General features: G+C 34.0%; 1 protein-coding gene across 1 annotated transcript in view; it reads left to right on the forward strand.

The window, feature by feature from the left end:
• Nucleotides 1-1,121: 1,121 nt before the first annotated feature.
• The window catches only part of LOC106457137 (AP-3 complex subunit sigma-2-like), a 31,027-nt gene continuing 18,737 nt past the window's right edge, over nucleotides 1,122-13,411 (forward strand). The window contains exon 1 of the mRNA XM_013916526.2: nucleotides 1,122-1,340. Within this exon, the coding sequence (XP_013771980.1) occupies nucleotides 1,272-1,340 (69 nt within the window). The 5' untranslated portion in view covers nucleotides 1,122-1,271. The remainder of the gene's footprint in view (nucleotides 1,341-13,411) is intronic.

A 13,411-nucleotide genomic window follows, 5' to 3' on the forward strand; every position in this document is an offset into this window, starting at 1 on the left:
ATGATCGTTAGGACACATTAGATGTGTCCTATCTTTGATTCTCGAGCATATTTAACTAGTGACGCCCATCTCTTCTTCAGGTAGCTGTTCCTAATGTTACGACAGCGGATGTCACGTGACGCTGGTGGCTTGCGTGAGGAGTTTCTCGAATTATCGGGAAAGTCCGCGAATGTTGGAGATGCCTCTTCGTTAGTATATAAGCCAGCGGGGACATAGGTTGTGAATCGCTGTGATTTATAGCGTGTATTATAAAATGTGTTAAGTTTAAATTGACGAGAAACGTACTGATTGTGGAACTACTGTGTACTAAAAGTTTGTATCCAGGAAGAATAAACTGGTTTAATCAAGAAAGGACATGTATCGCTGAAGATCGTCGGAAAGAATTTCTACCAGAAAGAAACAAACAAGCAGATACGTAACACTAATTTATCAGCCAGTTAACACCATCCTCCGCCAACTTTTGGGCTACTCTTTTACCATTGAATAGTTGGATTGATCGTAATACTATAACGACCCTAGGGCTGAAAAGGCGCGCATGTTCAACGACGGGGACTCAAACCCGAGACCTGCAGATTGCGAGTGAAACGCTCTAACCACCAGGCCTTGCCAGACCCCACGTAAAAGCCTTACAAGTTATTAAAACCATCAAATAACTCGTTCACCAGAAATTTAATATCTATCTTCAAATATATGATTGAGAAGAAATAAATTATTGCTTTAAGAAGGTTTTATAAAAAGGAAGAGTATATTTAAAAATTAATGTTAATGGACTGCACGTGTCTTGGAAGTTTTTGGATGATGGTTGGAGCAGCTCGAAATGTCACCCAAAAACTTTCAAGACAGATGCAGTCCATTAACAATACCTTTCAAGAAACAAATTTAAAAAAGGGTAAATTCAAGTAACGTACGATCTTCTTAGCCAGCTGAAAACGTTATTTTAAAACGAAATGTAGCTGTTTTTTGTTTGTTTTTAGTGATTATGTGAGTCCAGAAAAATCTCTTTATATTACTTTTTTATTTCAATGACATGATTCTTATATGTTAAAGAAACAATAAACTTACAAGTTATTTATTTATTTTATTTTTCGAAATGCAAGGATATTAAAGTCACGTGCGTCGAATGGTATGGTAGCATTTATAGTTGACGTATGCCAAGGTTTTCATGCAGCAACAGTCAAGATTTTTGTAGATCTCTTAATGATATTGTTTTGTTTTTCTAAATCACATAACGTTGTACGGATTATATTTAAAATATCCAAACTGACTGAAACATGATAAAAGCTATTCTTGTTTTCAATAATCATGGTAAACCTAGACTTACAAAGTTTTACTATCATTATGTGAGTATCTGATTCTTACTCTTACTTTTATTGGATTGTGTTTCAAAAGTTACTGTCTGAAGTGTAAACGCCGAAAGCTGGTCAATCACTGGAAACAAATAGGCATTAAATTTGTGATAAAAATCTCTCAACCGGCAGATATTTCTTTTAATTCGTTAATTTAATTTTACGTGATTTTTTTTATTACAAGTTTTACTACGTTTTAGGCTTATCGATATCATGTATCAACATCTTTACGTTGAATAGGCTTAAGTTAAATAATAGAATTAAAAATGTAAATTACTGTCCAAGCATATAAATTATAACATAAGTTATAACAACTGGTCCAAAAAATTTTATATTTTCACCCAAACTCAGTTGCTAGCAACTTATAATATTAATTATCAAAAAACGTTTCAAGTTCAGTTTGTAAAATTTCGAAATCAGTAATACTAATACTACAAGTTGAACTATAATATAATAACACCTACTAATACTATATAAGTGACAAGAGACCATTTAATCTTTCAAAGTTTTATTTTGGAAGAAATCATTGAATACTTTTCCCATATGTGCTTATCTCCACCATAACTGATACTGCATATAGAAAGTCAGTTTATAAGCTAAGCAACCAGTTAACAAGAAAAATAAAACTGTTAACTGGAGCCCAGCATGTATTTCCCAAATTTCCAATTTTATTCTATCAATTGGTTTTCTATTGTGATCTTAAATAAAGTTCATTTGTTACCCTTCTTTTCTTAAGAGAAAACAAAAGTTTTAACTTATCCCCATAAGATAACCCTTCTGTCTCCAAAATTATACTTGTAGCCCCCCGCTGGACTATTTTAACAAATCAGTAACTTTACTTATATAAGAAGACCATGACTGAACACAGTATTCCAAATGAATTTTAGTGTAACTAGTGGATTGTATAAAGAGGTAATTATGTATTTTCACTTGTAATCAGTTTATATCTGCTCAAATTCTGTGAGCTTTACTACTAGCAACAGAGCACTACATTGATGGTTTTAGTGACTTATACACCCCTATGCCAAGATTCTTTTCTTCAGTTATGTTACTGAATTGGTCCCAATTTATATTAAATGTGAGACCCTAATTATGATAACCTGGTGACTCCAAATTTTGGGGGCAGTGTGGCCTAGTGACTTTGTGCTGTCAAGTTGTAGTTGATGGTTGTGAGTTTCACCTCATACTGTTATTGCCTTGACCAAGACACTTTACCCAATTCTTCCAGTCTACCCAGCTGTTAGCTGGGGGTTAACCTGTAATAGATGGGCATCCCATTCAGGAAGAATGCATCACAATGTCATCTGCTTCTGCCACTTCAAGCTGGAGATTGAAAGCACTGGTCCTTTGTCCCTTACAAGGCACTGCACAGATTTATCGTTCTGTAGTACTTAAACATCATCAATACAGTTAGAAATACCAAAGAGTTTAATCTCATAAGTAAACTTGACTAATCATTATTATGAATATCATTAATTAAGGCTCAATCATTTAAACATGGGGCACTCCACTAATCACAAGAGTTCAGTTTTACTGGACTGTGTTAATAACTATTTTGCTATCTGTTATTCAAACATTTTACAATCCCATTTACTAGTCTTTGTTCAACCTTTTATTGATTGATTTTCTTAGATAATCTTCTGTGTGATACCTTGTCAAAAACATTTTGAAAGTCTAATTACACAAGATCTACACCTTTTTCATTCTATAGGCATGTAACATCCTCAAAAAGAAGAAAGTTAACAGCTTAGTAAGGCCATATTTCTCTAAATTTCACTAAATGATTTTGTAAAGTCTTGTATCATATTGTCTGTATATGTTCTCAGTAAAGAAGTAAGCCTGACTGCCCTATAATTTCCAGGGCGATTCTTATATCCTTTGAAATTAGGAATAACATTTAGCAAAGCTTTCTAAACTTCAGGCACCTGCCCACTGTCTGTTGACCACAAAAAATGAAACATGATCCAAATTATGACAACTCAAGTGCAGTACCTGGCAGTTACTGTAATTAAAGCTCATCTATCAACTATATATATATATCCAACTTACCAATTTTTAAAAATCTTTCCATGATATCTCAATACAGTAAATATAATTGAGGTAAATTAATCTCATAAGAAAACTTTACTAACTTACTAGTAAAGGGTGGGTACGTAGGAACAGCATTGAAAAACCAAATTGTTCCGTATTGTCCATAGATTATTGTATATTATCTTATTATATCCTTACTAATATAAGTAAGAAGAAGCTAACTCCCAAGCACTGACCCCAGAGGTGCACTACCATTATTTTTATATTATTGTTCAAATTAGTGCCAATGTTATTGCGTGGATTGATCCTGAAGTACGCATAACTTAAAACTTCATTTTAAAGTTCAACTTAAACCTAAAAGCGAATTTTTAATGATTTAATTGTTAAAAAACATAAGAACAACAAGGCTGCCCTTGCATACTCACTTTTTGGTAAAGTAAAGACTTGGGTCCACCCTTTACTTTTCTGAAAATTGCTGATTCCACCTCCTCTAAAGTACTTGCCTTCACTACAGCTGATGGCAACTCATTCCATGAGCCAATCACCTGGTAGAAAAAAACAACTGTCTTAACTGGAACCTAGCAATCTTTTCCAAATCTTAAAATGTGACTTCTTACCCTATCATCTTCAGAATGAAATTAGAGCCTTTTATCATAATAATCACCACAACTTCAATAAATCTCTTATTCATCTTTTCTCAAGTGAAAATAAATTAAAAGATCCTATTCTATCCTCATAAATTAACCCTTTTATCACTTCAATCATTCTATTAGACCAATAATTTGATCAGTATCCTTTCTTAGATAGACTAAGACTATAGAGACTATTCCAAATGAGGCATAACTAGTAATTTAACAATATGATACCTGTTGGTCCATCTCGGCTGTCCCGTCCTTGAAACTAAACTAAAACTATTAAATGAATAAATAAATAAAATACTCTTAAAGCCAGCCCTTATCATCTGTATAGTTATCAAGCTTTCTCATAAACTCACTTAAATTTACTGCCTCCACAACATCCAAAGGCTAACCCCCATGTCAGAAAAATAAAACTGTCTTAGCTGAAGATGACTCCTACCCTGCCAAAATGTATATTTGTGTCCAATAGTCCTACCAATATCACCATGAACTATGAAAAAGATTATGCATCATCACTGTCAGTTCCCTTTATAATCTTAAACACCTAAATCGGATCCCCTCTAACTCTTCTTTTTGTCAAGAGAAAACAGTTTCAAATATCTTAACCTCTCTTCGTATGACAACCCTTCCATCCCAGGCACCATTCTAGTAGTTCTCCTCTGAACCCTTTCCAACAATTCAATGTCTTTCATAAGGTAAGGAGCCCAAGACTGAACACAATACTCCAAATGTGGCCTAACCAGTGACCTGTAAGTTGAAATTATAACCTCTTTAGACTTTTATTCAATATTTCTGTAGATACAATATAAAATCATATTTGCCCTACCACAACTTAGAAGACTTAAGAGACTGAACACCCATTACACCATACGGACTTATTTACATGTGCTGCAAAAAAGTTTGGGACATTAAAAGTGTGCTGCAAGCTAAAAGAAGTTTGGGAAGCACTGCTCTAAGCTTCCCAATTCATAACAAGCTCGGGATTAAGGCATTCATCTTGTTTCCATCTATCAACTGTTCAAGATGAGGAATACTACTTAAATGTTCATTAGTAAAAAATGAATAAAAAAACAAGTTAATAACCCAATCATCTCATATTCATCAGTCACAAGCCTTCCTTTATCATCCCTCAAGGGATCTTGATGTAATGATTGATCAGTCTCTTAAGCCATCTAAGTAGTGTGTTGTTATTAGTTGTAGGGTAAATAGGATTTTAGATTATATCTATAGAAATACTGAATACAAGTCTAAAGAGGTTATAATTTGTATAGAAAGATAAATTCTGTTGACTTGTAATCAGTATGTCTGTATAAGTATACCTGAGAATACTGTTGGCTTTACTACTAACAACAGAGAACTGCACTGATGGCTTGAGTGGCTTATCCATCACTGCCCAATCCAGATGCTTTTCTTAATTCATGCTGTTGATTCCAATGTACAGTAAACATATAATCCAAATTATGACCACACAAATGTATTACCTTGCACTTGCTATAATTGTTTGTCCAACTCTGCAATCAATCCAGGTCATTTTTTAGTACTTTAACATGATCATACAGTGGGAAATACCAAAGAGTTTAACATGGTCAGCAAACTACTAGTTTACAAATTATGTCCCTATCAATAATATTATTGTTTTTTGACTGGAAAAAGTAACGACTTGTTCTTGTGCTTTGACCAAGAAAATGGATGTTTTTTCTGCAACAAACAACACTATGCAACAAAATTTTCAACTATGTTAAAAGACTTTGCAAAACATCTTATATCATATTTTTAACAATTTTTCCAACTGAATAAATAGAGTTGTTTAAACATTTGTTTAACAACAAGTAAAAGCTTGGAATGGTATATTCTTTCATTGGGGGTGTGTCTTGAGCCAGACTAGTTTCAGAGAATTCCAACTCCTCAGTGACCCTGGACACTCCCACCAATGAAATAACAGACCAAACCAAGCCTTTATAGTAGTGAGGTATCGAAAATCTAAATGGTGTATTAAAGTGTTTTACACTCACAAAAAAGAAACCTATCATTCTATAGGTATTTGAAGTACTTGTAGCATTTCGCCACAATTTAATTCTTCGTATTGTTAGCCTTTTTAGCCGACACTGGGCAGCTGGTGCATAATTGAATAGAGTTGTTTAAACATTGATAGGTTTCTTTTTTGTGAGGGTAAAACACTTAAATACACCATTTAGAATTATTTTGTACATACATCTGACTTGTTTTGAATATATCATTTTAAAACAAATAGATAGTGTGCTGTTCATTTATTCTTTGAATTTATTGCCAGAAAGTTATAGACATCAACTGTAAAAGAATCCCAGCCCTCTTACACTAAAATCCTGACATAAACATTCAAAATGAAAAAAGAATTAAACACTACTCTTGTATTAGCATGCTCAACTCTTGAAGATCCACTTATTTTAGATACAGATGCCAGTTACTTTACAGTGGGAGCAGTGTTATCATACATACAACATGAAAAAGGGCATATGACTGCCTACAATTGCAAGATAATGAATGCAGCAGAAAGCAGGAATTGTACCACTCAGAAAAAGCTATTATGTGTTGTTTAAGCCTTAAGTCCAACTTAGACAAAAGTTTCTATTCCAGACAAATAATGCTATATTGAAGTGACTGGTAAAATTTTGCAATCCAGATTGCAAGATGACTCCAGAAACTTCTGGAGAATAATAATGGCTGGAGACAGCTTGAATGGGTAATGAAGAAAAACTTTAATATAAGTTTAACATAACAGCAAATGTACAACGTTTCGACAAGTAGTCCACATACCAGCCCACACAATGTTTTCCAGAAGGTAATTCAACTGGGTGGCTAATGACATAGAGATATGATGAATCTAGTGAGATGTGATATGCAAAACATTCCTCTCCTGTAATAATAATCCATTATAGGCCATATGAATCAATTTACAAAGCCACCTCATTAGGGTAATGGGCAGTGCCGGATTAACTAACTAGCAAAAGTAGCATATGCTACTGGCCCGCATTTTCAAGGGTCCCACGCTAAATGCTTGCAAGCTATTTCTGCACTTGCTCTATTACTATAGTACTATACTGCCTTTAACTTTTATGAATGAATGGGTGTTTAAGATTAGCAATTTTAGTGGAGATTTCTCACGTGACCTATGCAGTGACCTATGTTTCTTGCCATGATATTATGGTACACTATGTCACATGATGTAAACAACTGCAACCTTTTGTCATTTTTCACTAGTCTCTGTTAATACCGCTACTTAGATTTTGTAATATAAACTGTTGATATCGTCTTGGCTTGCCAAATCAAACCTTTTCATTTCCTGAAGTTCACATGTTTATTTACAAAAACTACTTGTTTTTAAATGCATATTTCATTTAAAATTTTTTTCCATTGGCAATAGCAATGAGCAGTAGAGCTGGAGATATTGGATGTCTAACAAAGCATCTCTACCCAGTAAATCCCAACAACAAATCAGCCAGGAAACCAGAGAAAGAACTGAAGAAGACAATCTGACTGAGGTAGATGTTAGCAAAATCCCCAACACATCCTCAAATTTCTGTGGGGGATTTGTTGACAGGCTTCCGACAAAAGATGGATCAAAGTTAAATACCTCAGGACAGTCATGAGAGTAAGACGAATCCTAGAAAACTGTGATCTGTTTAAAGTGATCACAGGTTTCAATCTAGACCCCCACAGGTCCAAAAGGAGATCCATCTGTTGAGAATTTAAGTATACCTCCTCTTGGTGGTGATAAGAAAAAGCATAGTGTTCTGACAAGGCATAGCTATCCCATCATGTAACTGAGTGGCAAATCTCCTAGCATGAACAGCAAAATCAGGAGAGGGATGAAAAACCAAGTAGTCACTTGCCTTCTTTCCTGCCACAAAGGAAGGAGTAGAGTCAAATGCAATAGGAGAGACCCCCAAAACCTCACAAACCCAAGTAACCAACTGAAGAAAAGGAGCTGGAGGTGGTTGATCCTCTTTTGGGGCTGACCTAGTAAAAGAAGGAGCCGGAAAAAACGAGCCTAAATTATCCCCAGCTGGTCCCGGGTCATGTGCAAAAGCCACCTCAGACCCCCCCATAGAAATACCCTTGGTCTGCATATATGTCTCCATCTTGCAACAGATCATATCACGGACAGCTTCAACAAAGAGTGACCCCTCCCTTGACTGTTGACAAACACCAGATAGCAGAAATGGAAGAAAAGAGATCTGGTTGGCCTTCAGAGTAGAAACATTAATTCAGGAATTGAATTGAATTTTATTAAAGTAATTTATAAATATATACAAAGATATAACCATACTAATGGCAACCACATTCAAAGACGTAACACAAATTGTGAATAATCACAACACTCCTGTTTATAGAAATCCGTGCTTAATCAAGAAAAAGTTATTACATTATCTGAATGAGGTGATCACATACAGTACCTAGATAGAGGGTGCATTGAAGCTGGTGGAGAATTTTGCAAATTTGAATTTGCCAAGGGCATTCAAGTGGGTATAAAATACTGGAGTAAGCATTTTCAATGCTTAGATGGGCAAAGAGTGGAAACCCTAGATATTGAGAAATAGCTATAGTATCAGTGGAGGTATGTATGTTTTGAAAAAAAGCAAACAAGCTGCTTGCAATCACCAGTATATGAGGTCTACTTTGTTTATTTGTGTTTTTCTCTTCAAAGCAGTATTGATAAGCTGTGAAATCAGTGAAACTATTCTGTTGCATCAGAAGTAGTTAACCAGATAATAGATTAGGCCCACATGTCATCTTTTCTTCACTGAAATGCTCATTTTGGAGTGGAAAATAAATTCACGAGTAAATCTCTCTATTTGTTTAATTAAGTTGTATCATTCCACTTGTGACAATGGAACACATTGTATACCACAAACTGAAGTGATGCAAGTGCAATGATCGTCTACATATATCTGGGATAGTATCATATTCCCATTTGTAATTAAAAAACCAACTTGATGACAAAATAAACTCTTTACAGTTACTAGTTAATTAAAGAAATTAGTTTTCTGAAGGTTAAAAAATTATTTACCTGTATTACAAAACAAATAAGAACAACAGTTTTGTTATGTGGAGAGTTGAATACATACTTATTTAAATTAAAACCAAGACATTCATAGTAAACTTCTTTACATTTTCCTTTATGAGTTAAGTGTAATGGCAAGGACTGGTAATGGTTTTTTTTCTTTCAGTTTTTATAAGTATCATAGTGAATGTTTTAGCTTTGATTGATATTAATTTTATCATTGTTGTATATTGCTGATTTGATCACCTTTATACAATTGATGTAATTTATAGTACTATAGCTTCAAAAATCCTGGAGCACATTACAATTTAACAGAACTACTTTCAAATGGATGATGTGATTAAAAAGTATAAAATATTCTGTAGCAATAGTATGTAAAACATTTGGAAAATTAAATGAAACTGCTCTTAATTCAGTTAAAAGTCCTTTATCTGAAATATCATGAAAACAAAATAAACTTGTACTCTGGATTGTTTTAATATTTTGTGCAATTGAACAGAATATGCATCCTTGTACCAGTCTTCAATTAAATAAAGTAATCTAAAATTACATTTTAAATTAAAGAGGCTCGACCAGGATAAACAAAACTACAAACTCATTTAATTTCTTCACCTATAGTACTAATAAGTTTTGTGACGGAATTATACATATTTAACCTTTCTTCATTCATTTTCCTATTTCTACCTCAACTGCTACAAAGTATGAACTCTCATGGTAATATTTTTTTACATAAAGTCTACCTTAATACCTAAAAAAGTCTACTAATTCCTTATTTTTTTGATAATCAACAGGGCTAATGCTGATAATAAGCTGGAGGATGTAATTTATAAAATGTTTTTTTAATCTACTTCGGAAATGGCAACTCTAACCTCCTTGAAAACTATATATTAAAATAGAACAATACATTTTCTTAAAAATAATATACATATTCTGTTTCTACATAAATGCAATCAGAAATAATAAAATATAATGTAATTACTTTGATTTATAAATATGTGCTATATGTACTTTTGAAGGGTCCCCAAAAGTGTCCTATTTCAAGACGAAATAAAACCAAAATTAAGAGTAACAAATATATTTATTTCTTGCTTCTGAAGTTTATATGTCATGCTGTGCTGTATCCTTCAAAGTGCATAATTCTTCTCATGAGTGATGCTATGCACACATTTTACTGACATCACAACAGTACAAATTGCAACATTAAGCATCTCTCATGTGACATCATTTTAGTTTTATACAAATTAGTTGTTTTAAGAAAAAAAATAAAAGGAAAATATAATAGTTCATTGTTAGTTCATAACCAGTTTATTGTTTTCAACACTAATACTACAATAAAACTTAATTCAATTTGGATCAAAGTGATCTCATATATTTTTATTTCTTTTTTTTTAGTGAGCTATGGCTGATAAAAAACGACCTTCTGAAGCCCAGTACCACAAATGAAAGGCAGAAAAAGCTAAGGAGCAAGCAAAGCAAGCAGGGTTCTTCCTGAAATACCATCATACACAGAAAGCAAATCAAGAACATGAATATGACTGTACTCTTGTTGAAACTATCACTGGGGGAGCTGAATGTGGTGCTCCAACTACAAATGATATAAACTCTAAGACAGAAGTTCCACAAATTAGAGATATTTCTGAAAAACACACAGAGGAAAAAGTGGATGTCAAGAAAAGTGAGAGTACTGCAAAGTCTGCAAAAGAAGATGGTATTGTGCCTGACTTGAATTACAGTAACCAAATGGCCCTACTGTTGCAGTGATAATTTGTGACAGCTTATAATACAAAATGGACCACAGCAGGTTGTATCACATGATTTACCCAATAGAGGAATATACATTATCAGTTACTTCCCTTTTACTGTGAATTATTATTTGGACATCATATAGTTAGCCCCCTTTCTTGCTTACGCCATTTGTAATCCATCGGTCAATAATCATAGTAGTGTTTCCATCTTATTTACGTTGTAAGTAGCATTGTCTCCATCTTATTCACGTCTAATCTGTACTAATGCATTAGCTGAATGTATATGACTGATTATTGTTTGATTCCATTACTCACCTTTTCATATGTATATGTTTCAGATCTCCATCATTCTAGATGTCATAGTTCATGAATAAAGGATATCAAGAAACAGTAGTCCATACTCATTTACCCAAAGACTAAAAAAACAGAAGATTTTCTCCTATACACTACATGAGGAGACTAGCAAATGGTGAAGAAATGTGCCATCAATGGTTGATATATTCAACCTCAACAGATGTGTTTTTTTGTTTTTGCTGTCAGTTGTTCAGCAAAAAAATTGGTGCATCATCCCTACAAGAAACAGGTTCAAAGGACTGGAAGAACATTGGAGCAATTCTTTCTTCACATGAGAGGAATACTGACCATTTAGAAAACTATCAAGCCTGGCATAAACTTGAATTGTGCTTATCTAAAGGAAAATCAATTGATGCTATTAACCAGCAGAAAATTAGACAAGAAGAATAATATTGGCGATACAAATCTTGATTGCTTTGGTCAGAGTTCTGGGCATGCAAAACTTGTCATTCCGCGGTACAAATGAAAAGTTGTACAGTGCTAGCAATGGAAATTTTTTAAAGTTTGTAGAATATCTAGGCCTTTTTGATCCTATCATGAATGAACATTTGCATAGAGTTAAAGATCAAGAAACAATGGTTCACTACCTAGGAAAAGAGCTCCAAAATGAGCTTATACAGCTTCTAGCTGGTGCTATAATGCAGCAAATTTTAACACATACAAACTCAGCCAAATACTATTCAATTATTCTGGACTGCACACCTGATGCAAATGACAATGATTGTATGTTTTGTTGATGTAATCAAACCATCTGATAATGAGATGTATGAGCCTGAAGTTATCATAAGAGAACATTTCTTGGGATTTGTTCCACTACAGTAGACTACAGGTGCCTTTATAGCAGAAACTCTTCTTGAACAGCTTGAGCAAATGGAATTACCAATTGCAAATCTGCATGGTCAAGGTTATGATAATTGGAATAACATGAAAGGCAAAGAAAATGGCATACAAAAGAGAGTCCTAGACATAAACCCACGTGCCTTTTTTGTGCTCTGCAATGCACACTCTTTAAGCTTGGTAGTCAATGATGCTGCTAGGTGTTGTCTGAAAGCAACTAATTTCTTCAATTTGGTTAAACAGATCTATAATTATTTCTCTGCACTGACTAAGCATTGGCAAATTCTAACTAGCCATATGTCAGACTTAGGCATAACTGTTAAGCCATTGAGTGAAACAAGATGGGAGAGTCGGATCGATACTTTGAAACCACTGAGATATCATCTTGGTAATATATATGATGCTTTAATAGAGATATTTAATACAAAAGTATTCTTATCACAAAACCTGACAAAGGTTCTGGTACCGTCATTTTGAATAAAACTGACTATATTGAAAAAATATGTGACATCTTAAATGATGAAACAAAATTCAAAAGGCTAGGCACTGTTTTGCAAAATGATAACCCGGCAAAAATTGAAAACAAGTTACAAAAACACTTATTAAAACTGGTTAAGAAAGGTTTCTTACCACGTGATATTTATGACCAGATTAGGCCTGCAGGCTTACATTATCCCCGCATGTATGGCCTTCCTATAACACACAAAAAGGATGTCTATGATTGGCTCTGCACTACATGAATTAGTGAAGTGGCTTTCGGAAATTTTAGAATAGGTGTTAACCTACTTTTCAGAAAACTGTATTCAAGACTCTTTTTCTTTTGCTACAACCATACAGAACCTTAGTCTTGACCCTAAACAATCGTTTTTGTGCTCCTTCGACATCAGCAACTTGTTTACTAATGTACCCCTGGAAGAAATTATCAAAATTTGTGCAGAAGTTTAGTATCTTCCAATACCTAAGGACCTGTTTATTGAACAGATGAGCAATGTGACAGTTCGATGAAATTCAGCTTTAATGATATCATGTATCAACAGATTGACGGAGTCGCCATGGGTTCTCCTCTTGGACCTGCCTTAGCCAATATTTTCATTTGTTTCCATGAAAAAGAACTATTCAACAAAGTTACCAGACCTGCTGTTTACTTCCGCTATGTAGACGACACATTTGCCATTTTTAAAACTGAACATGAATGTGAGTGTTTCTTACAAGACCTAAACTCGTTGCACTCGACTCTCAAATTTACTTTCAAAAAGGAACAACATAACTTTTTACCATTTTTAGAAGTCTTAGTTTAAAAAGATGACTTTCGTTTTCTCACCAGTATATACAGAAAACCTACCTTTACAGGACAATACACACGATGGGATTCTTTCAGTCCTAAAAGTCGCAAAACGAGCTTTATTGCTACTTTAGTCC

The sequence above is a fragment of the Limulus polyphemus genome, unplaced genomic scaffold (assembly GCF_000517525.1).
Source record: "Limulus polyphemus unplaced genomic scaffold, Limulus_polyphemus-2.1.2 Scaffold14, whole genome shotgun sequence".
Lineage (NCBI taxonomy): Eukaryota > Metazoa > Arthropoda > Merostomata > Xiphosura > Limulidae > Limulus > Limulus polyphemus.